This window comes from Hemitrygon akajei, unplaced genomic scaffold (assembly GCF_048418815.1).
Source record: "Hemitrygon akajei unplaced genomic scaffold, sHemAka1.3 Scf000122, whole genome shotgun sequence".
NCBI classification, from domain to species: Eukaryota; Metazoa; Chordata; class Chondrichthyes; order Myliobatiformes; family Dasyatidae; genus Hemitrygon; species Hemitrygon akajei.
In genome coordinates this window covers 597149-621786 of record NW_027332008.1, presented here as the reverse complement: position 1 = coordinate 621786, position 24638 = coordinate 597149, and the positions used below count along the sequence as shown (strand labels likewise).

At 49.1% G+C, this 24638-nt stretch overlaps 1 protein-coding gene across 1 annotated transcript; it reads left to right on the top strand.

Annotated features, from left to right (window-relative positions):
• The first annotated feature begins 5010 nt into the window (after positions 1–5010).
• LOC140723647 (NLR family member X1-like) lies at positions 5011–20628 on the top strand. The gene is made up of 3 exons (XM_073038220.1): positions 5011–5622; positions 15739–15825; positions 20470–20628. The coding sequence occupies exons 1-3, from the start codon at positions 5045–5047 to the stop codon at positions 20624–20626; spliced, it is 822 nt and encodes a 273-aa protein (XP_072894321.1). The 5' UTR covers positions 5011–5044; the 3' UTR covers positions 20627–20628.
• The last annotated feature ends 4010 nt before the right edge of the window (positions 20629–24638 follow it).

The window sequence follows — 24638 nt, the reverse complement described above, 5'->3', positions numbered from 1 at the left end:
ATGGACATTCCGGAGTTCCACCAAGCATTAACGACCAGGAAGCAAAGCATACCCTAAATCCTCTTCTCTTCACGTGTGTGTGTGTGTGTGTGTGTGTGTGTGTGTGTGTGTGTGTGTGTGTGTGTGTGTGTGTGTGTGTGTGTGTGTGTGTGTGTGTGTGTGTGTGTGTGTGTGTGTGTGTGTGTGTGTGTGTGTGTGTGTGTGTGTGTGTGTGTGTGTGTGTGTGTGGATGGCAGCATGATCGTTGGTGACTGTCGGGGCCAATTCTGGATCTGCGGACCTGCGAGCAGTAGGAACACGGGCAGCTGGAATTCGGGCATTTGAGTAGTAGTTGAATCCTTCCTGCATCTCCTCTTCTCTTCAGCAGTCGCTCTTCTGGCTTCCTCAAAATTCTTCACTTTGCCATGGATCAGTGGCTGCCACTTGTTGACCTCCATATTTTCCTGAGAGAGCTGCTGTTTAATTTGGTCCTTGTACCTCCTGCGCGGGGCACCACGATCTCTCTTGCCCTGAGAGAGTTCTCCATAGAGTACTGCTTTCAGTAACCTGGAATTGTCCATGAGAGGCTCGTGGAGCTGGCTGAGCAGCAAAGTGGCTTCAGGGCCTGAAAATTGAGCATGTATAGCTATGCATGTCTGTCTGTTTCTATAAAATATTAAATAAGTTGTGTAGAAATAGAAATAAAATAAAGAGATTAGTGAGTCACTATCAATGGGTTCAATGTCCATTCGGAAACTGGATGGCAGAGGAGAAGTTGTTCTGAATCGTTGAGTGTGCGCCTTACTCCGTTCCTCGTGAACCAGACGGCGATGCAGCCAGTTACAATGCTCTGCAAGTTACACCTGTAGAAATATTCAAGTGATGTTGGAAACTCCTGATGAAATATAGCCACTGTTGTGCCTTCTCTGTAGTTGCATCGATATATTGGGTCCAGGTTAGATACTCGGAGATATTGACAGCCAGGAATTTGGAATCGCTCACTCTTTCCACATCAGATCCCTTTGTGAGGACTGGTGTGTCGTGTTCCCTCATCTTGTCTTTTCTGAAATCCACAATTAGTTCTAAGGATATATTTTCATCAACACAAGCGGGATACAGCACTCCATACAAGCATATGCAATTCTGATAAGTGGTACACATCACTGAAGGGAAATGAAAGCATATCTCATAAAAATGAAGAAACTAACATAATAGTGGAAAATGTTATCCAGTGGAAGAGTCTGACTCCCCATGGAATAATGGAAGACAACCAGACGATGTGAGCCAACTAAATGTCGAAAATGAAGCGTCGAGCCCCTGGCTCAGAGTTGGAGGCCTCTTCCCAGAAACAGAAGGAATCATTGTAGCAATACAGGACAAGGTCGTTGACACATGTAGTTATCAATATTACAGAATAAAAGACCAATAGCTTCAAGATGATAAATGCTGAAAATTACAAGAGAAACCAGAAACAATCCAACACTTTCCAGGATCCTGCAGTAGTTTAACTGAATCTCATTACTTGCACAAGCACAATCAAGTGGTGGACAACGTTCACAAAAATCTTGCTTAAACTACAACTGATGAAAAACAGCACAACTTACAATAAGTACAAGCCTGCTCCACTTTTAGAGTTAGAGTCCTTCATATCATACTGTGGCCGATCATCATTTCAGATAATCCATGATAAGCGTTCGGATATAATTTTACAAGATAAATGAGGAAAAACACCTTTTTTTTAACATATATATATATATATATAGCCTTTCCAAACACACATAACTTACAGAAATGAATTAGTAAAAACACCAGAAACATGCTGAATTAAAAGGGGAAAATTAAAGACTTTGGAACACGAACAGGGTATTCATTATCCCAGTCATAATATCGATAACTGGTATCATCCAAGTGGCTTTACACAATAGTATTAATAAATTAGGCCCACGCGGTAATACTTGTGTAAATCTTCATAAACCCACGATACTATACACCACGAGAATAGTCTGAAATCTCCTATCAATTGAGACATGAGTGTGCTTGGCTATGCCCGTACCTCAAATTTTACCAGTTTAGGCTAAGAAAATAATAATAATAATAATAATAATAATAATAATAATAATAATAATAATAATAATAATAATAATAATAATTATAATTATTATTATTATTATTATTATTATTATTATTATAATAATAATAATAAACAACTTATCTATAAAGCACCTTTCATCCAGACGATGCTGTTCGAATTGCATTACAGCGAGATAAAGTACAAACTAGAAAATAAAAGTTGTCATTCTTAATATACACCTCAGACGTCTGCACAGTACTGTAGTTTTAGGTGTTGAATTCTACACTTTGTGAACATAGTTCCTTAAAACAAAACACTGACCTCCCAATGAGCCTTTGACCTTCTACCTTATTGTCTGCCTGCACTGCATTTTCTCGGCAACTGAAACACTGTTTCCCTGAACTATTCTGTTCCGTTTTTCCTTGTACAACCTCATTGCACCGATGTGATGTAATGATCTATTTGGATCGCATGCAGAAAAGTTTTCTATTTCACCGTGGTACATTTGATAATAATAAACCAATTTACAAATGTACTGTTGTCAATAATACAGCGCTCCTTGGTTGCTTAAGATTGTTATACCTGGGGGTTGGTAGTGGGGATGAGCTGCCACAACCTATCAAATGCTCCCAGTGGCATGCGACTCAAATAGCCTCTGACAACCAAGTCCAGCTCCAGCCTTCACGTGTGGTTTAGCATGCAGAAATGTTTCTTCCAACAGGAGAAGGGGCAAAGGTGTTCTGGTGGCTTACAGCCAGTCGCTTTGAGCAGATGGAGCTCATCGGCCATGATTGGCAGCTCACCCAGGAGCAGGAAAACTCTGATCTCAAACCTCCACTGCCTTGTAACTGTACCCCTCATGGGGAAGAGTTTGGGTGTAAACCCAATGGGAAAATTCTAGACCTGGAGCCCCTAAAGCAGTCTTAAATGGTGTTCAACACAGTCTGACATATCCTGTGACACCTCTGGTGCCAAGCTGTGTCAGTCTCTGCCGTTCCTTTGTGTTCATCAGATGCATGGAAAGAGGGAGCTTGCTAAATCGGCAATAGCTTCCTCTCCATATCGTAGTGCCCTGGCTTGTGGCGGGGGTGGGGGGGGGGGCATCCACGGTCGACTCTGACAGACGGAGGCCTCATAAGACAGCGCCCCAAACCCCCACAGCAAGACTGATGAGTAGCAGTTGCCAAGACTTCACCACCCTCTCCCACAAACACGATGTACATCACTGAGACAGACGCTTGTGGCTTCTTCCATTAACAGAGATTTCATCTTTCCACCAATCCTCCATCAGAGCAATTGGAAACTACCCATTTTCTTTCTTGTAGTTCCAATGGGTTATCGATCCACAACTTCACAGTGATTCTCCCCAGATGCTGCCCGACGAGTATTTCCTGCATATTCTGCTCCTGTTGTGATGCAAGAGCAGTGGACACCTGTGACTCCCCAGTGTGCAGCTTTGCCAAAATGCAGAGTGTCCTGCTCTCCATATTTCCACAACAGATCAGCATTAACATTGTCTGTTAATGATGCAAACAATCCTTTAACCATAGTGAAATGTTGTTGTAACGGGAGTGCAGTCAGGATTGGAATAGGATATCAGGGGAATGTTCCTCTTCACAAATAACTAGTACCTGAATATGAGTATTGGACATTTTTCTGGGACATTCATCGCTGTTAAATCGGGTGTCAGTGAATGTACTTCCTGTCCTAATATCCATGGAAGCATTGAATTAATTCATGTAATCTCAAACACAGAATATTGGAATGCATTTAGAAATTTATTTCTCCGTTGAACCATTTAACATTTTGACCATGTTCTCTGTTCCCATGGAAGATGTTCAACAGAAACACAAGGAGACTCTGCAGGCGCAAACTGAAACACTGAGAATGAACACGATCCGGATGAGGGAGAAGGTGAAGTTTTTCCAGCTGGTTGATCGATACGCTGAGCTCACGGTCATTTCTACTGTTCGAGATCGGAGACTGGTGGAACATGAGCTGCTGGCAAGAGGCAGAGACCACGAGGAGTGGAGAGAAAAACATCTCCGCAGGGAGCTGGAAAAAATCCGGACTGATCAGTTGTTCCAGAGCAGCTTTTCCCGGAGTAAATCCAAATCTGGGAGTTCGGCAGCAGTGGCCGGAATTCCGGGGATCGGAAAAACAACAATGGTACAAAAGATTGTTTATGACTGGGCGACAGGGAAAATATACCAACAGTTCCAGTTTGTCTTCAGTTTCAAATTCCGGGATTTAAACTCCATTAACTGCAGAATAAACCTGAAGGAACTGATTCTGGATCAGTATCCTTACTTTGGGAATATCCTGAGAGAGGTCTGGAAGAACCCAGAGGGATTGCTGTTTATATTCGATGGTTTGGATGAATTCAAACACAGAATCGATTTTGCTGACAGTCGGAGAGATACAGAACCTAAGCACCAGTGCCCAGATCCCGAGTGGTGGTGTGAAGTGTCTGACATTGTGTACAGTTTAATCCAGGGCAAGCTGCTCCCAGGGTGTTCAGTGCTGGTGACCACCCGCCCCACTGCATTACATTTATTGGAACAGGCAGAGATCAGTGTCTGGGCTGAAATCATGGGATTTGTTGGCGAGCAATGGCAGGAATATTTCAAAAAGCAGTTTGAAGATCAGACGGTGGCGGAAGCTGTTTTCAAACACGTGAAGGAGAACGAGATCCTGTACACCATGAGCTACAACCCCTCCTACTGCTGGATCCTCACTCTGGCACTGGGCCCCTTCTTCACACAAAGAGTCAGGGACCCACAGCGACTTCCCAAGACCATCACCCAACTGTACTCCTACTATATTTACAACATCCTGAAAAACCACGGCCGTGAGATTGAGAACCCCCGTGATGTGTTACTCAGTGTTGGTCAGATGGCCTTCAGAGGAGTGTTCGAGAAGAAGATTGTGTTTACAGATGGAGATTTGATCATGTACAATCTGCAGCCTTCCCAGTTCCTGTCCGGGTTCCTGATGGAGCTTTTGGAGAGAGAGGATTCTGCCCGGAGCGTGGTGTACACATTCCCACACCTCACCATCCAAGAGTTTGTAGCTGCAGTCGCACAATTCCTGAATCCACATCCCGGGGATATCCTGAAATTCCTCACTGAAGCCCACAACACGACAGATGGGCAATTTGAGGTATTTCTCCGTTTTGTTGCTGGTCTCTCCTCCCCAATGACAGCTCGGGGCCTGGTGGAGTTTCTGGGTCCATTTCCTAATGAAACAACCTGCCGGGTGATTGACTGGGTGAAAGAGGAGGTTAAACGCCAGAGTGGAAACACGGGGAGTGAAGCTGGTAAAAGGAGCCTCCTGAACACATTGCACTACCTGTTTGAGACTCAGAATCGTGGACTGGCTCAGGCCGCACTGGGATCTGTGGAAACACTTTCATTCAGTGGAATAACACTGACTCCGATTGACTGCGCGGTCCTGTCTCATGTCATCGGACTCTGTGATACAATAAAACACCTCTACCTGGGGAAATGTCACCTTCAGTGTGAAGGAATCCAGCGGCTGGGACCCGGGCTGCACAAGTGCCAGGAGTTGAGGTAACTTGACTTGTCTCTTCCTTTGAACTGTGAAACTGTTCCATTGTGTTGTTTCAATGTAAAGGGATTTGGGTTAAACTGTAGTAAATCAGATTGTGAGGAATTGTGACAAATGCCCAGTGGATCGGTCAGTAATTCCCCAAGGACAGGGGGGTTCTGTGGTTCCTTGTGAAGGGATGTTGGAGACTTCATCAGATCAGTGAACAAAGGCCATTGGTTTAATGGTAGTAAGTCACAGGAATGGCCGTGTTTCTCGCTGCCTGTGACACGTCCATTGACAATGTTCTTTCTCACTGTTACTGACACTCAGACCGCCACTGACTGCAGCAGGTGGGTCAGAGATTCACACCCCCTTCCTGGCGAGGGACAAGAGACCGTCAGCAGACTGTCTCAGTGAGAAGGAATGAAATGCCATTGTGAGATTGTCCTCCCCTGCCCTTCCCCGTGTGAGACTATCACCATCAGTCCACCTGTGTGACTGTGCTCACTACCAGATACGCAGACCCGATGGGTACATCTCCTCTCCCGACTGTGGGCCTCAGTTCAGACCCACGCCTCCCGTACAATCTATTTCTGGATCATCTCATCTTGTGAGAGGGAGAGAAATACCATTGTGAGATTGTCTTCCCACTGCCCTTCCCCGTGTGTGACTTTGCTCACTTCCAGATACGCAAAGAGCGAGGGCACATCCCCTCTGGGTCTCTGTTCAGACCCAACACACACGTAGAAAAAAAATCTGCATCCGCTCGTCTTGTAGGATTATCATTTACCCTTGGAATCCTCCTGTGGGACCTCTCATCCCAATCCCCCTTCCATTCTCGTCCCCATCCCCATTCCTCCTGTGGGCTCTCTATTACTCTTTCCTCATCCTCCTGTGCGATGTCTTTTCCACACAACCACACCCCCCCCCTTCCTGTCAGATCTCTCTTCCCTATCCCCCTTCCTCCTCTGGGATCTCTCTTCCCCATCCCCCTTCCTCCTGTGAGATCTCTCTTCCCCATCTCCCTTCCTCCTGTGGGATCTCTCCTCCACATCCCTCTTCCTCCTGTGAGATCTCTCCTCCCCATCCCTCTTCCTTCTGTGAGATCTCTCTTCCCCATCCCCCTTCTTTCTATGGATTTCTCTTTCCCATCCCTTCTTGCTGTTGGAACTCTCTTCCCCATACCCTTTCCTCCTCTGGGATCTCTCTCCCCCATCGACTTCTTCCTGTCAGATCTCTCTTTGGCATGCCCCATTGTCCTGTGGAATTTCTCTTCCCCAGCCCCCTTCCTCCTGTGAGATTTCTCTTCCCAATCCCACATCCTCCTGTGGGAACTCTCTTCCACATCCCTCCTCCTCCTGGCCAATCTCTCAACCACTTCCCCCTTCATCCTGTTTAATCTCTCTCTATATCCCCCTTCCTCCTGTGGGATCTCTTTTCCCCATGCCTCATCCTGCTGTGGGATCTCTCTTCCACACTCCCATGCCACCTGTGGGATCTCCCTTCCCTATCCCCTTCTTCCTGTGGGATCCCTTCCTCCTGTGGGTTCTCTCTTACCCATCCCCCTTCCTCCTGTGGGATCTCGCTTCCACATCCCCTTCCTCCTTTGGGATCTCTCTTCCCCATCCCCATCCCCCTTTCGCCTGTGGGAACTCTCCTCCCCATAGAATCATAAAATCATAGAACACTACAGCACAGAAAACAAGCCATTCGGTCCTTCTAGTCTGTACCAAAACCTTATTCCGCTCGTCCCATTGACCTGCACCCAGTCCATAACCCTCCAGTCCTCTCCCATCCATGTATCTATCCAATTTATTCTTAAAGCTTAAGAGTGAGTCCACGTTTTCCACATCAGATGGCAGCTCGTTCCACACTCTCACCACCCTCTGAGTGAAGAAGTTCCTCCTAATGCTCCCCCTAAACCTTTCCCCTTTCACACTGAAGCCATGTCTTCTCATTTGTATCTCTCCTAATCTATGTGGAAAGAGCCTATTTGCATTTACCCTGTCTATACCATCATAATTTTGTAAACCTCTATCAAATCTCCCCTCATTCTTCTATGCTCCAAAGAATAAAGTCCTAACCTGTTCAATCTTTCCCTGTAACTCAACTCCTGAAGAGCCGGCAACATCCTAGTAAATCTTCTCTGCACTCTTTCAATCTTACTGATATCCTTCCTATAGTTAGGTGATCAGAACTGCACACAATACTCCACATTTGGCCTCACCAATGTCTTATACAACCTCACCATAATATTCCAACTCCTATACTCAGTACTTTGAATTATGAATGCCAGGATGCCAAAAGCCTTCTTTACAACCCTGTCTACCTGTGACGCCACTTTCAGGGACTTATGTATCTGAACCCCCAGATCCCTCTGTTCCTCCGCACACTTCAGTGCCCTACCGTTATTGTGTATGTCGTACCTTGATTTGTCCTTCCAAAATGCAACACCTCACACTAGTCCGCATTAAATTCCATCTCCCATTTTCTGGCCCATTCTTCCAGTTGGTCCAGATCAATCTGCAAGCTTTGAAAGCTTTCCTCGCTGTCCACAACACCTCTATCTTAGTATCATCCACAAACCTGCTGATCCAATTTATCACATTATCATCTAGATCATTGATATAGACAACAAACAACAATGGTCCCAGCACAGATCCCTGAGACACACCACTAGTCACAGGCCTCCAGTCTGAGAAGCAATCATCCACTACCAGTCTCTGTCTTCTCCCACACAGCCAATTCGAATCCAGTTTACAACCTCTCCATGGATAACTAGTGTCTGAACCTTCTGAACTAACCTCTTACGTGGGACCTTGTCAAAGGCCTTACTAAAGTTCATGCAGACAACATCCACAGCCTTTCCTTCATATGCATTCTTGGTAACCTCCTCGAAAAACACTACAAGATTCATTAAACATGATCTACCACACACAAAGCCATGTTGACTATCTTTAATCAGCCATTGGTTGTCCAAATCCTTGTATATCCGATCTGTCAGAACACCTTCCGATAATTTACCTACTACTGATGTCAGGCTTACTGGCCTGTAATTACCTGGTGTACTTTTGGAGCCTTTTTCAAACAACGGAACTACATGAACTACCCTCCAATCCTCCGGCACCGCACCCGTGGCTGAGGACATTTTAAATATTTCTGCCAGGGCCCCTGCAATTTCTACACTAGTCTCTCTCAAGGTCCGAGAAAAAATCATGTCAGGCCCGGGGGATTTATCTACCTGTATTCACTGTAAGGCAGCAAGCAGCTCCTCCTCTTTAATCTCTATATGATCCATGACACTACTGTTTGTTTGCCTTAATTCCATATCCGCTATGCCAGTTTCCTGAGTAAACACTGACGCAAAAAACCTGTTTAAGATCTCCCCCATATCATGAGGCTCCACACATAGACGACCTATCTGATCTTCTAGGGGACCAATTTTGTCCTTTACTATCCTTTTACTCTCAATATACTTGTAGAAACCCTTTGGGTTTACCTTCACATTATCTGCCAAAGCAACCTGATGTCTTCTTTTTGCCTTCCTGATTTCCTTCTTTGGTATTCGCTTACATTTTCTATACTCTTCAAGTACCTCAATTGTTCCTTGTTGCCTATTCCTGCTAAACACCTACTTAACCAGATCGCCAATATCCCTTGAAAACCAAGGTTCGCTATGCCTGTTAACTTTGCCTTTAATCCTGGCAGGAACATGCAAACTCTGCACTCTCAAAATTTCACCCTTGAAGGCGTTCCACTTACTAAACACATCCTTGCCAGAAAACAACTTAACCCAGTCCACACTTCCCATATCCTCCCTCTTTTCCACAAAATTGGTCCTTCTCCAATTCAGAACCTTAAATGGTGGATGAGTCCTATCCTTATCCATAATTATCTTGAAACTAATGACATCACGGTCACTGGACCCAAAATGTTTGCTTACATATACTTCTGTCACCTGACCTGTCTGGTTCCCTAATAGGGGATCAGGTACTGCACCCTCTCTCGTTGGTACCTCAATATATTGATTTAGAAAACTTTCCTGAACACATTTGACAAACTCCACGCCATCTAACCCTTTCTCAGAGTGGGCGTCCCCGTCAATATGTGGAAATTTAAAATCCTCTACGATTACAACTTTCTGTTTCTTACATTGGTCTGCTAACTCTCTACAGATTTGCTCCTCCGATTCTCTCTGACTATTGGGCGGTCTATAATACAACCCTATTCGTGTGGTCGCACCGTTCCCGTTCCTCAGCTCCACCCATATGGCCTCTATAGACGAGTCCTCCGGGCTGTCCCATCTACGCACAGCTGTGATATTCTCCCTGACTGGTAATGCCACTTCTCCCCCATTCATCCCTCCACCCTATCACCTCTGAAACAACGGAAACCCAGAACATGAAGCTGCCAGCCCTGCCCCTCCTGCAAACCAAGTCTTACTAATAGCAATAATGTCGATATCATTATCGTGCCAATCCACGCACTAAACTCATCTGCCTTACCTACAATACTCCTTGCATCAAAATAGATGCACCTGAGAACATTTCTATCATGGACAAACCATTGATATCTGTCTATACAAGCAGTCCTCGCATGACCCTTATCCTCCTCCAGCTCACTATCTGCTCAAACACTCTGCCCCCTCCCCCTGCAAACTAGTTTAAAACCCCCGGAGCAGAACTTACTAACCTACCGGCAAGGATGTTAGTCCCCTCCAGTTCAGGTGCAAACTGCCCAATTTAAACTGGTCCCACCTCCCCTGGAAGAAAGCCCAATTGTCCAGAAACATGAACCCCACCCTCATGCACCATCCCCTCAGCAACGTATTTAGCTGCATTATCTTCCCATTTCTAGCCTCACTAGCACGTGGCACGGGTAGCAATCCACCTGTGGGATCTCACTTTCCCATCCCCCTTTCATCCTCTGGGCTCTCTGTTCCCACTCCCCCTTCCTTCCAACTGTTGGATCTCTCCTCAGCATCCACCTTCCTCCTGTGGGATCTCTCATCCCCATTCCCATTCCTTCTGTGGGATCACTCTCCCCCATCCCCATTCCTCCTGTGGGTTCTCTCTCCCCCATCCCCCTTCCTCCTGTGGCATCTCTCTTCCCCATCCCCCTTCCTTCTGTGGGATCTCCCTTCCCCATTCCGTCCTGCTGTGGGATCTCTCATCCCCATCCCCCTTCCTGCCGTGGGATCTCTCTTCTCCATACACCTTCCTCCTGTGGGATCTCTCTCCCCCATCGACTTCTTCCTGTCCGATCTCTCTTCCCCATCCCCCTTCCTTCTGTGGGATCTCCCTTCCCCATTCCATCCTGCTGTGGGATCTCTCATCCCCATCCCCCTTCCTCCTGTGGGATCTCTCTTTGGCATGCCCCATTGTCCTGTGGAATTTCACTTCCCCAACCCCCTTCCTCCTGTGAGATTTCTCTTCCCAATCCCCCTTCCTCCTGTGGGATCTCTCTTCCCCATCCCCCTTCCTCCTGTGGGATCTCTCTACCCCATCCCCCTTCCTCCTGTGGGATCTCTCTTCCCCATCCCCCTTCCTGCTGTGAGATCTCTCGACCCATCTCCCTTCCTCCTGTGGGCTCTCTGTTCCCTATACACCTTCCTCCTGTGGGATCTCTCATCACCAGCTCCCTTCCTCCTGATGAATCTCTCTTCCCCATCCCCATTCCTACAGTGGAATCTCTCTCCTCCACCCCCCATGCTCCTGTGGGATCTCTCTTCCACATCCCCTTTCACCCTCTGGGGCCTCTGTTCCCATCCCACTTCCATCTGTTGGATCTGTCTTCCCCAACTCCCTTCCTCCTGTGGGATTTAAACTCCCCACCCCTTTCTTCCTGTGGGATCTCTCTTCAATATCCCATTTCCTACTGTGGGATCTCTCTTCCCCATCCACCTGACCCCCGTGGGGGCTCTGTTTCCATCCCTCCACTTCTTACGGGATCTTGCTTCGCCATTTCCCTTCCTCCTATACATCTCTCTTCCCCATCCCCCTTCGTTCTGTGGGATCTCTCTTCCCAATCCCCTACATCGGATGGGATTTCTCTTCCCCGTCCCCCTTCCTCCCGTGGCATTTATTTTCCCCATCACTCTTCCTCCTATGGGATCTCTCCTACTCATCCCCCAACCTCCTGTATGATCTCGCTTCCCCACCCACTTCCTCCTGTCTCATCTCTCGCCCCCATGCCTGATCATCCTATGGGATCTGTATTCCCCATTCCCATTCCTTCTGTGGGATCTATTGTCACCACCTCCCTTCCTTCCGAGGGATTGCTCTACCCCATCCCACTTCCTCCTGTGGGTCATCATAATGCCCCCTCTTCCTGTGGGATCTGTCTTGTCCCTTCACATGTATCTCTCTTCCCCATCCCACATCCTCCTGTCAGATCTCTCTTCCCCATTCTCCTTCCAACTGTGGGATATCTCCTCCCCACCATCTTTCTTCCTAGGGATATATCTTCCCCAATCCCCTTACTTCTGTGGGATATCTATTCCCCATCCCCTTCCACCTGTGCACTCTCTGCTCCCCATCAACATCCTGCTGTGGGATCTCTCTTCCCCATCACCCATCCTCCTGTGGGATCTTCCTTCCTCATCCCCCTTCCTACTGTGGGATCTCTTTTCCCCATCCCCCTTCCTCCTCTGGGATCTCTTTTCCCCATCCCCCTTCCTCCTGTGGGATCTCTCATCACCAGCTCCCTTCCTCCTGATGAATCTCTCTTCCCCATCCCCATTCCTACAGTGGAATCTCTCTTCTCCACCCCCATGCTCCTGTGGGATCTCTCTTCCGCATCCCCTTTCACCCTCTGGGGCCTCTGTTCCCATCCCACTTCCATCTGTTGGATCGCTCTTCCCCATCCCCCTTCCTCTTGTGGGATCTCTCTTCCCCATCCCCCTTCCTCTGGTGGGATCGCTCTTCCCCATTCCCCCTTCCTCCTGTCATATCTCTCTTCCCCATCCCACATCCTCTGGTGGGATCTTTCTTCCCCATCCCGCTTCCTCTGGTGGGATCGCTCTTCCCCATTCCCCCTTCCTCCTATGGGATCTCTCTTCCCCATCCCCCTTCCTCTGGTGGGATCGCTCTTCCCCATTCCCCCTTCCTCCTGTGGGATCTCTCTTCCCCATCCCCCTTCCTCTGGTGGGATCGCTCTTCCCCATTCCCCCTTCCTCCTGTCATATCTCTCTTCACCATCCCACATCCTCTGGTGGGATCGCTCTTCCCCATCCCCCTTCCTCCTGTGGGATCGCTCTTCCCCATCCCCCTTCCTCCTGTGGGATCTCTCTTCCCCATCCCCCTTCCTCTGGTGGGATCGCTCTTCCCCATTCCCCCTTCCTCCTGTCATATCTCTCTTCACCATCCCACATCCTCTGGTGGGATCTCTCTTCCCCATCCCCCTTCCTCTGGTGGGATCGCTCTTCCCCATCCCCCTTCCTCCTGTGGGCTCTCTCTTCCACATTCCCCTTCCTCCTGTGAGATCTCTGTTCCCCATCCCCCTTCCTCTGGTGGGATCGCTCTTCCCCATCCCCCTTCCTCTTGTGGGATCTCTCTTCCCCATCCCCCTTCCTCCTGTGGGATCGCTCTTCCCCATTCCCCCTTCCTCCTGTGGGATCTCTCTTCCCCATCCCCCATCCACCTGGGATCTTCCTTCCTCATCCCCCTTCCTCCTGTGAGATCTCTTTTCCCCATCCCCCTTCCTCCTCTGGGAACTCTCTTCCCCATCGCCTTCCTCCTGTGGGATCGCTTTTCCCCATCCCCCTTCCTCCTGTGGGTTTTCTCTGCCCCATCCCCCTTCCTCCTGTGGGATCTCATTTCCCAATCCCCCTTCCTCCTGTGGGATCTCTTTTCCCAATCCCCCTTCCTCCTGTGGGATCTCTTTTCCCCATCCCCCTTCCTCCTGTGGGATCTCTTTTCCCCATCCCCCTTCCTCCTGTGGGATCTCTTTTCCCCATCCCCCTTCCTCCTGTGGGATTTCTCTGCCCCATCCCCCTTCCTCCTGTGGGATCTCTTTTCCCCATCCCCCTTCCTCCTGTGGGTTTTCTCTGCCCCATCCCCCTTCCTCCTGTGGGATCTCTTTTCCCCATCCCCCTTCCTCCTGTGGGATCTCTTTTCCCCATCCCCCTTCCTCCTGTGGGATCTCTTTTCCCCATCCCACTTCGTCCTGTGGGATCTCTTTTCCCCATTCCCTTACTCCTGTAGGGCCTTGTTTCGAATACCTGCCACTTCCTGTCGGATCTCTCTTTGGCATGCCCCATTGTCATGTGGAATTTCTCTTCCCCAACCTCCTTCCTATTGTGAGATTTCTCTTCCCAATCCCACATCCTCCTGTGGGAACTGTCTTCCACATCCCTCCTCCTCCTGTGGGATCTCTCAACCCCATCCCCCTTCATCCTGGTTAATCCCTCTCTCTCCTTCCCCCTTCCTCCCATGGGATCTCTCTTCCCCATCCCCCTTCCTCCTGTGGGATCTCTCTTCCCCTTTCCCCTTCCTCCTGTGGGATCTCTCTTCCCCATCCCCCTTCCTCCTGTGGTTTCCCTAATCCCCAGCCCCCTTCATCCTGTGGGATCTCTCTTTCACACCCCCCTCCTCCTGCGCGACATCTCTTCCACATCCCTCCTCCTGGCCGTTCTCTCAACCCCTTCCCCCTTCATCCTGTTTAATCCCTCTCTCTTCTCTCCCCTTCCTCCCATGGGACCTCCCTTCCCCATCCCCTTCTTCCTGTGGTATCCCTTCCCATCCCCCTTCCTCCTGTGGGATCACTCTTCCCTTCCCACATCCTCCTGCGGGATCTCTCTACCCCATCCCCCTTCCCCCTGCAAGTTCTCCCTACTCCATCCCCCTTCACCCTGCAAGTTCTCTCATCCCCTTCCACATCCTCCTGTGGGATCTCTCTACCCCATCCCCCTTCCCCCTGCGAGTTCTCTCTACCCCATCCCCCTTCACCCTGCGAGTTCTCTCTTCCCCTTCCCACATCCTCCTGTGGGACATCCCTGCCCCATCTCCCTCCTGTGGGATCTCTCTCCCCCATCCCCCTTCCTCCTGTGGGATCTCTCTTCTCCATCCCCCTTCCTCCTGTGCGGTCTCTCTTCCCCATCCCCTTTCCTCCTGTGGGATCTCTCTTCCCCTTCCCCCTTCCTCCTGTGGGATCTCTCTTCCCCATCCCCCTTCCTCCTGTGGGATCGATTTTCCCCATCCCCCTTCCTCCTGTGGGATCTCTCTTCCCCATCCCCCTTCCTCCGGTGGGATCTCTCTTCCCCATCCCCCTTCCTCCAGTGGGATCGCTTTTCCCCATCCCCCTTCTTCCGGTGGGATCGCTTTTCCCCATCCCCCTTCTTCCAGTGGGATCTCTCTTCCCCATCCCCCTTCCTCTGGTGGGATCTCTCTTCCCCATCCCACTTCCTCCTGTGGGATCTCTCTTCCCCATCCCCCTTCCTCCGGTGGGATCGCTTTTCCCCATCCCCCTTCCTCCGGTGGGATCTCTCTTCCCCATCCCCCTTCTTCCGGTGGGATCGCTTTTCCCCATCCCCCTTCTTCCAGTGGGATCTCTCTTCCCCATCCCCCTTCCTCTGGTGGGATCTCTCTTCCCCATCCCCCTTCTCCTAGTGGGATCTCTCTTCCCCACTCCTCTTCCTCCTGTGGTTCCTCTGTTCCATGTCCCCACTTCCTGAGGTATCTCTCCTACTCATCCGCCATCCTCCTGTATGATCTCTCTTCCACGTCCCCCCCCCCTTCCTATCAGATCTCTCTTGCCCATGCTCCTTCCTCCTGTGGGATTTATCTTCCCCACTCCCTTTCTTCCTGTGGGATCTCTATTCACCATCCCTTTAGCTCGGTTGGGTCTATTTCACTGTGTCCCATTGACATTTCTTCATTTCTGTCAGGAACATTTTGTTTAGCCATCTGGAAATGAGAGAGAATATGTGGAGTTTACAGGGTCACACCGACAGACTAAATTACCGACATTTGGTGAATATGCTGGAGCTGGTCAGTGAGGGACATTGATAGTGATGGGAACTGCGATCAGTGATTTACTGAAGAGTTTAATGTTTCCTGAAATATCCAAGTGAGAGAAATTCCCCCAAACCCACAGTTTGAATCACTTTGTTCATCAATCTGTCTGTTTGTGTTTAGACTTGGGGAGAATGACCTGGGAGATTCAGGAGTGAAACTGGTGTCTGTGGCTCTGAGGAACCCGGAGTGTAAAATACAGAAACTGTGGTAAGTACCAGACTGAGGGAGATTGTGTTTACAGTCACTGGGTGTCTGACACTGAACATTAATGTGATCAGTAGAAACAAAGAAACATAGAAAACATACAGGACAATACAGGCCCTTCAGCCTACAAAGTTGTGCTGAACATGTTTCTACCTTAGAATTACCTGGGTTTTACCCATATCCCTCCATGTTTCTAAGCTCCATGTAGCCTTCCTGGAGTTTAAAGATCCGATCGTTTCCGCCTCCACCGCCGCCGCCAGCAGCCCATTCCACGCACTCACCACTCTCTGTGAAAAAAAACTTACCCCTGACCTCTCCTCTGTACCTACTTCCAAGCACCTTAAAACTATGCCCTCTCGTGCTAGCCAGTTCAGCCCTGGGGAAAAGCCTCTGACTATCTACATGATCAATGCCTCTCATTATCATGTACATCTCTACCAAGTCACCTCTCATCCTCCGTCACTCCAAGACAAAAGGCCGAGTTCACTCAACCTATTCTCATAAGGCATGCACCACAATCCAGGCAACATCCTTGTAAATCTCCTCTGCACCCTTTCTATGGTTTCCAGGTCCTTCCTATAGTGAGGCGACCAGAATTGAGCACAGTATTCCAAGTAGGGTCTACCAGGGTCCTGTATAGCTGCAACATATAACCATATAACAATTACAGCACGGAAACAGGCCATCTCGGCCCTTCTAATCTGTGCCGAACGCTTACTCTCACCTAGTCCCACTGGCCCGCACTCAGCCCATAATCCTCCTTTCCTTTCCTGTCCATATACCTATCCAATTTTACTTTAAATGACAATACCGAACCTGCCTCTACCACTTCTACTGGAAGCTCGCTCCACACAGCTACCACTCTCTGAGTAAAGAAATTCCCCCTCGTGTTACCCTTAAACTTTTGCCCCCTAACTCTCAAATCATGTCCTTTTGTTTGAATCTCCCCTACTCTCAATGGAAAAAGTCTATCCACGTCAACTCGATCTATCCCCCCTCATAATCTCTCAACTGTTAAACATTACCTCTCGATTCTTAAACTCAATCCCACGACTGATGAAGGCCAATACACTGTACGCCCTTTTAACTACAGAGTCAACCTGCATAGCATCTTTGAGTGTCCTATGTACTCAGACCCCAAGATCCCTCTGATCCTCCACACTGCTAAGAGTCTTATCATTAATACTATATTCTGCCATCATATTTGACCTACCAAAGTAAACCACTTCACACTTATTTGGGTTGAACTCCATCTGCCACTTCTCAGCCCAGTTTTGCATCCTATCAATGTCCCATTGTAAACTCTGACAGTCCTCCACACTATTCACAACACCCCCAAGCTTTGTGTCATCATCATATTTACTAACCCATCCCTCCACTTCCTCATCCAGGTCATTTATAGAAGTCACAAAGACTTGGGGTCCCAGAACAGATCCCTGAGGCACTCCACTGGTCACCGGCCTCCATGCAGAATATGACCCGTCTACAACCACTCTTTGCCTTCTGTGGGCAAGTCTGTTCTGGATCCACAAAGCAATGTCCCCTTGGATCCCATGCCTCCTTACATTCTCAATAAGTCTTGCATGGTGTACCTTATCATGGTGTGCCTTGCTGAAATCAATATACACTGCATCTTCTTCCTTCCTTCATCAATGTGTTTAGTCACATCCTCAACAAAATCATTCAGACTCGTAAGGCACAACCTGCCTTTGACAAAGCCATGCTGACTATTCCTAATCATATTTTGCCTCTCCAGATGTTCATAAATCCTACCTCTCAGGATCTTCTCCATCAACTTACCAACCACTGAAGTAAGACTCACTGGTCTATAATTTCCTGGGCTAACCCTACTCCCTTTCTTGAATAAGTGAACGAGATTCGCAACCCTCCAATCCTCCGGAACCTCTCATGTCCTCATTGATGATGCAAAGATCATCGCCAGAGGCTCAGCAATCTCTTCCCTCGCTTCCAACAGTCGCCTGGTGTACACCTTTTCCGGTCGCGGTGACTTATCCAACTTGATGCTTTCCAAAAGCTCCACCACATATTTCTTAATATCTACATTCTCAAGCTTTTCAGTCCACTGCAAGTCATCCCTACAATTGCCAAGATCCTTTTCCGTCATGAATACTGAAGCAAATGGTTCATTAAATATCTCCGCTATTTCCTCCGGTTCAATACGCTCTTTTCCATTGTCACACTTGATTCGTCCTATTCTGTCACGTCTTATCCTCTTGCTCTTCACGTACTTGCAGAATGCTTTAGGGTTTTCCTTAATCCTGTCCACCAAGGCCTTCTCATGGCCCCTTCCAGCTCTCCTGATTTCATTCTTAAGCTCCTTCCTGCTAGCCTTATAATCTTCCAGATTCATATCACTACCTCATTTTTGAACCTTTTGTAAGCTCTTCTTTTCTTCTTGACTAGATTCACAACAGCCTTTGTACATCACAGATCTTGTCCCCTACCATCCTTTCCCTGTCTCATTGGAACGCACCTTCTCAGAACCCCATGTAAATATCCCTTGAACATTTTCTACATTGCTTCGGTACTATTCTCTGACAACATCTGTTTCCAATTCATGCTTACAAGTTCCAACCTGATAGTCCCATAGTTCCCCTTACTCCAATTAAATGTTTCCCTAACTTAACTGACCCATACCTCTCTAAAGGTGTGGTAAAAGAGACAAAATTGTGATCACTATCTCCAAAATGCTCTCCCACTGAGAGACCTGACACCTGGCCAGGTTCATTTCCCAATAGCAGATCAAGTACAACCTCTCCTCTTGTAGGCTTATCTACATATTGTGTCAGAAATCCTTCCTGAACAGACCTAACAAACTCCACTCCATCTAAACCCCTCACTCCAGGGAGATACCAATCAATATTTGGGAAATTAAAATCTCACACCTCAACAACCCTGTTATTAAAACTCCTTTCCAGAATCTGTCTCCCTATCTGCTCCTCGATGTCCCTGTTACTGTTGGGTGATCTATACAAAACACCCAGTAGAGTTATTGACCCCTTCCTGTTCTTAACTTCCACCCAGAGATGCCGTAGTGTCCTCCTTTTCTGTAGCCATGACACTATCTCTGATCAACAGTGCCAGGTCCCCACCTCTTTTGCCTCCCTCCCTGTCCTTTCTGAAACAATTAAATCCTGACACTTGAAGTAGCCATTCCTGCCCCTGCACCACCCTAGTCTCTGTAATGGCCACAACATCATATCTCCGAGAGCTGATCCACGCTCTAAGCTCATCCGTTTTATTCATCATACTCCTTGCATTAAACTAGACACATCTCAAACCATCGGACTGAGTGCCTCCCTTCTCTATCACCTGTGTATCCTCCCTTTCACACTCTCCAAATTCTCTCTATTTGTGAGCCAACCTCCCTCTCCTCCATCACATCAATTTGGTTCCCTCCCCCCAGCAATTCTAGTTTAAACTCTCCCCATTAGCCTTAGCAAACATTCCTGCCAGGATATTGGTCCTCCAGGGATTCAAGTGCAACCCATCCTTTTTGTACAGGTCACTCCTGCCCCAGAAGAGGTCCCAATGATCCAGAAATCTGAATCCCTGCCTCCTGCTCCAATCCCTCAGTCAATGCGTTTATCCTCCACCTCATCCTAATCTTATTCTCACTGTCACGTGGCACAGGCAGTAATTCCAAGATTACTACCTCTGAGGTCCTGCTTCTCAACTTCCTTCCTAACTCCCTGTAGTCTACTTTCAGGACCTCTTCCCTTTTCCTACCTATGTCACTGGTACCAATATGTACCACGACCTCTGGCTGTTCTCCCTCCCACTGCACGATATCTTGGACGTGATCAGAAACATCCCAGACCTTGGCACCTATGAGGCAAACTACCATCTGAGTTTCCTTCCTGCCACCACAGAATCATCTGCCTGACCCCCTGACTATAGTCCCCTATCTCTGCTGCCTTCCTCTTCCTTTTCCTGCCCTCCTGAGCCACAGGGCCAGACTCTGTGCCAGAGGCACTGACACTGATGCTCCCCAACCCATAGGCAACCCCCCTCCGGCAGTACTCGAACAGGAGTATTTATTGTCAAGGGGAATAGCCACAGGGGTATTCTCTAGTATCTGCTTATTGCCCGTCCCTCTCCTGACTGTGACCCACTTCTTCAGTCTCCCGTGGCCCGGGTGTGACCACCTGCCTGTAACTCCTCTCTATCACCTCCTCGTTCTCCCTGACCAGACGAAGGTCATCGAGCTGCATCTCCAGTTCCCTAACTCGGTCCCTAAGGAGCTGCAACTCGACACACCGGGTGCAGATGTTGCCGTCCAGGAGGCTGGAAGTCTCCAGGACCTCCCACATCTGACACTAAGCAGAGACAACCAGCCTCACACACATACTCTCTGTCTGTATTGTAAACAGATAACCTACCTCGCCTCGACCCTTTATCGCCGAAGCCCCGTCGAGCCAAAGCCTTCCTACTCTGTCTCCCGCTCCTCTGACGCTCGCTCTGTAAATCTGTCTTCCTTTTAAACTCTTCTCGCTGTTCTCACTGGCCGACTTGTGCAGTCGTGCTGAAGAAAAACATCAGTAATTGTGTTACTGATAAACACTGGGGATTTGTACCGTCTCCTGTCTCTCCGTGTCCTTCACCCTCACTCTCTCTCATCTCCAGGGTATACAATGTCGGTCTCACAGATTCTGGTGTCGAGGATCTCGCCCTCCGCTCTCAGTACAAATCGATCACTGACGGAGCTGATCCTGAGTTTGAATACACTGGGAGATTCAGGAGTGAAACTGGTGTCTGCGGCTCTGAGGAACCCGGAGTGTAAAATACAGAAACTGGGGTAAGTATCAGTCTGTTGGAGATTGTGTTTACAGTCACTGGGTGTCTGACACTGAACATTAATGTGATCAGTAATTGTGTTGCTGATAAACACTGGGGATTTGTACCATCTCCTGTCTCTCTCTGTGTCCTTCACCCTCACTCTCTCTCTCATCTCCAGGCTGAGGGGGTGTCGGTCTCACAGATTCTGGTGCCGAGGATCTCGTCTCCGCTCTCAGTACAAACCCATCACTGACGGAGCTGAACCTGAGTGATAATAAACTGGGAGATTCAGGAGTGAAACTGGTGTCTGCGGCTCTGAGGAACCCGGAGTGTAAAATACAGACACTGGAGTAAGTACCAGACTGTGGGAGATTGTGTTTACAGTCACTGGGTGTCTGACACTGAACATTAATGTGATCAGTGATTGTGTTACTGATAAACACTGGGGATTTGTACCGTCTCCTGTCTCTCTCTGTGTCCTTCACCCTCACTCTCTCTCATCTCCAGGCTGGACAATGTCGGTCTCACAGATTCTGGTGCCGAGGATCTCGTCTCCGCTCTCAGTACAAACCCATCACTGACGGTGCTGGACCTCAGTGATAATAAACTGGGAGATTCAGGAGTGAAACTGGTGTCTGCGGCTCTGAGGAACCCGGAGTGTAAAATACAGAGACTGCGGTAAGTACCAGACTGTGGGAGATTGTGTTTACAGTCACTGGGTGTCTGACACTGAACATTCATGTGATCAGTAATTGTGTTACTGATAAACACTGGGGATTTGTACCGTCTCCTGTCTCTCTGTGTCCTTCACCCTCACTCTCTCTCATCTCCAGGCTGAACAAGGTCGGTCTCACAGATTCTGGTGCCGAGGATCTCGTCTCCGCTCTCAGTACAAACTCATCACTGACGGGGCTGGACCTGAGATACAACTCTCTGACAGACCGATCTGTCCCCGCTCTCCGCCGCCTCATACTGACCCTCCCGAGTCTGGAGTGGATCTGGTGAGTGTTTGTGTGAATGTTCAATGTGATAAAATATCAGCGGATCCGCGGGTTTTCTGGTGATATTTGTCTGTGAGTGTTGTTGAAACATTAACCCCGGTCCCCTGTTACTGACACTGTTGTGTAATCTGTTTATTTCATCTTTATTCTCCCATCTGTTTCAGGCTGGGGTGGAATCAGTTCAGTGAGACCGGGGAGAAGGAACTGAGACCTCTGCGGGGACTCAGACCCGGACTGAGAGTGGAGATCTGAACATCTAATGTGTGAACATCCCCGCCCGCGGGATGGGGACATTTGGCCGACTCCCCGCCCTCCCCTTTAACTCCCGCCCTTACCTTTAACGGCCGCGCGCCGGGGCTGATTCCCAACGGTTTTAACGGAACCGGCTCGGGCCCCGCGCTGTGTGCGTCGCTCGCAGCGGTCCCGCAGTGACGTGTTTCCGCCTGTTGTCCAGCGGGGCAGCTTCCGCCGGATGTGCGTGTTCGAGACTCCCCACGTGACTCCCCGGGGAATTACCCGGACAGGAAGAGCCCGGGGGCCTGGGGCTCAGTCTGGGACACCGTGTCCCGGGGTGGGGATGATCCCGGGAGAGAATCCTTTTGCTCCCTTTGCTGAGGACGGTGCATTCGGTTGTCTGGCCGATATAATGATGTTAAATTGACAAAGAGAGAGAGAGAGAGAGAGGCAGGGGAGGAGACAGAGGGGTGGAGGGAGAGTGGGAAGAAGAGAGAGAGAGAGAAGGGCGAAGGAGAGAAAAAGAGGCTGGGCCGGGGGGGGAGGGATACGGAGGCAGGGAACTGCAAACTCACCGTGGATTTGTTTGGGATACTTGTGAACAGCCTTGATTAACATCCCGGCCACAGTGGACTGAAGTGTGATTTTATAATCATAGGTTCCCCGATGCAGAGTGACGGTGAGAAACGGGACTGATTATTCAACCGGTCACTCCTTGTCGCCGGTCAGTTAATTGTGTGTGACTGTGAGTGAGTCGGGAGCAGCTTATTTATTCCCGCACGTCAGCAGCTCACACGTTGTTTAATTTACATTTGTAAATTTACTCACACCCAGGACCTGACACAGAGTGAATCTCCCTCCACACCCGTCCCATCACACACTCCCTGGGTCAGACACAGTGAATCTCCCTCCACACCGTCCCATCACACATTCCCGGGGTCAGACACAGAGTGAATTTCCCTCCACATCGTCCCATCACACACTCCCGGGGTCAGACACAGAGTGAATTTCCCTCCACACCGTCCCATCACACACTCCCGGGGTCAGACACAGAGTGAATCTCCCTCCACACCGTCCCATCACACACTCCCTGGGTCAGACACAGTGAATCTCCCTCCACACCGTCCCATCACACATTCCCGGGGTCAGACACAGAGTGAATTTCCCTCCACATCGTCCCATCACCACACTCCCGGGGTCAGACACAGAGTGAATCTCTCTCCACACCGTCCCATCACACACTTGCAATGCCAAACACACAGTGAAGCTCCGTCTGCACCATTCCATCACTCAATTAATCCCACCCTGCAAAATCTCATTTCAGGGAAGCAGGCACCATCAATTTGCGGGAGACTCCCGGAACTCTCGGGAGAGGTGGGATGTCTGCAATAGAATAGCTCCTTAGCGGCCAGCCAGCTAGTTTAAGTAGCGTTAGCTATGCTAATGAACGAATGACACCCGTTAAACTCACCTCAACAGTGATTTAACCCCCCCCCCCCCCCCCCATGGGCAATAGAAAACACAATGTTGCAGACAGTGCAGCGAGCAACACTGTCATTATTCCTGACCCCTATTAGGCAGGGGAACACTTTAGTGTAGTCTGGGGTGAAGTACGTTTTATATTTTTTTTACTCTGCCATGAAGAGTATTCAATTCTCTCTCTCTCTCGTTCTCAAAAAAAAAACCGATTTGCGGGATCTTGTATATAATTCGCGGGCGTCAGGGAGCCGCTATCAATATCCGGGAGAGGTGGGATGTCCGACGCTTCACTTGAAATGGCCGCTGGGGAGGGAGTGACGGCTTTGTAGAAGTGAGCACAAGAGAGGGAGGGACGCGCTGATTTAAAATGGGCGAATCCTTAGTTAATGTGGCCGCCAGGGATGGAGTGAGACACTGACTTACAATGACCACTGTCACACACAGAATCGATGGCGAAGGAACATGCGGTGCCCATGGATACAATCCCGGGATCGAGTGTGTTATTGATTGTTATAACAGTATTTTAATTTGTGTTTTATATCGTCTTCCATATTGTATATATGTTCTAATTCTAATAATGTTGTCATTGAATAAACTAATGTATATATCTCAGATATTCGCACATACACATATACATGTGGGTTTTGGGGAGGAGGGGTGAGGGATTTGGGAGGAAGAGGAGTGACGGGACGAGGAGTGGACTGAGGAGATGGTGAGCGTGGCGAAGTCACTGACTCAATAGGGGACGGAGAGGGGAGGGGCGAAAGTCCCTGTCACAAACTGGTGGCCGACATGGAGAAGACAACAACGGGGTGAGGAGGAGTGAATCGACTGGAAGGGAGCGGGAGTGATGGGACGGGGAGAGAGGGGAAGTGATGGGACGGGAGGGAGTGGTCTGATTGGACAGGATGTGGGGTGTGGGGGAGTGACGTTTTCAATAGTGGGGGATGAATGGGTGGTGACATTTCCTTCACAAATAAGACGAGCAGCAAAAAAGTGGGGCGTCGGAAGGAGAAAGGGGGAGCGGGGGGTCGGGGACGCGGTCAGGGCTGATGGATCGGGGAGATCATTGTCTCAACGAGGGAGAGGGGAGTGACTCACTCAACGGACGGGGGAGAAGGGATTGGGTGGGGGAGCGAAATTTCCCATCAGAAAATGTTCACCAAAATGTGGTGGATGGCGGGAGAAAGGGCAAGGGGCCAGAGAGGGGAAAGGGTGTCAGGAGTGACGGGGTGAGTACGGGAGTGACTCACTGGGTAACAGAGAGAGAGAAAGAGGTCGATGAGGAGAGGTGAAGATTGG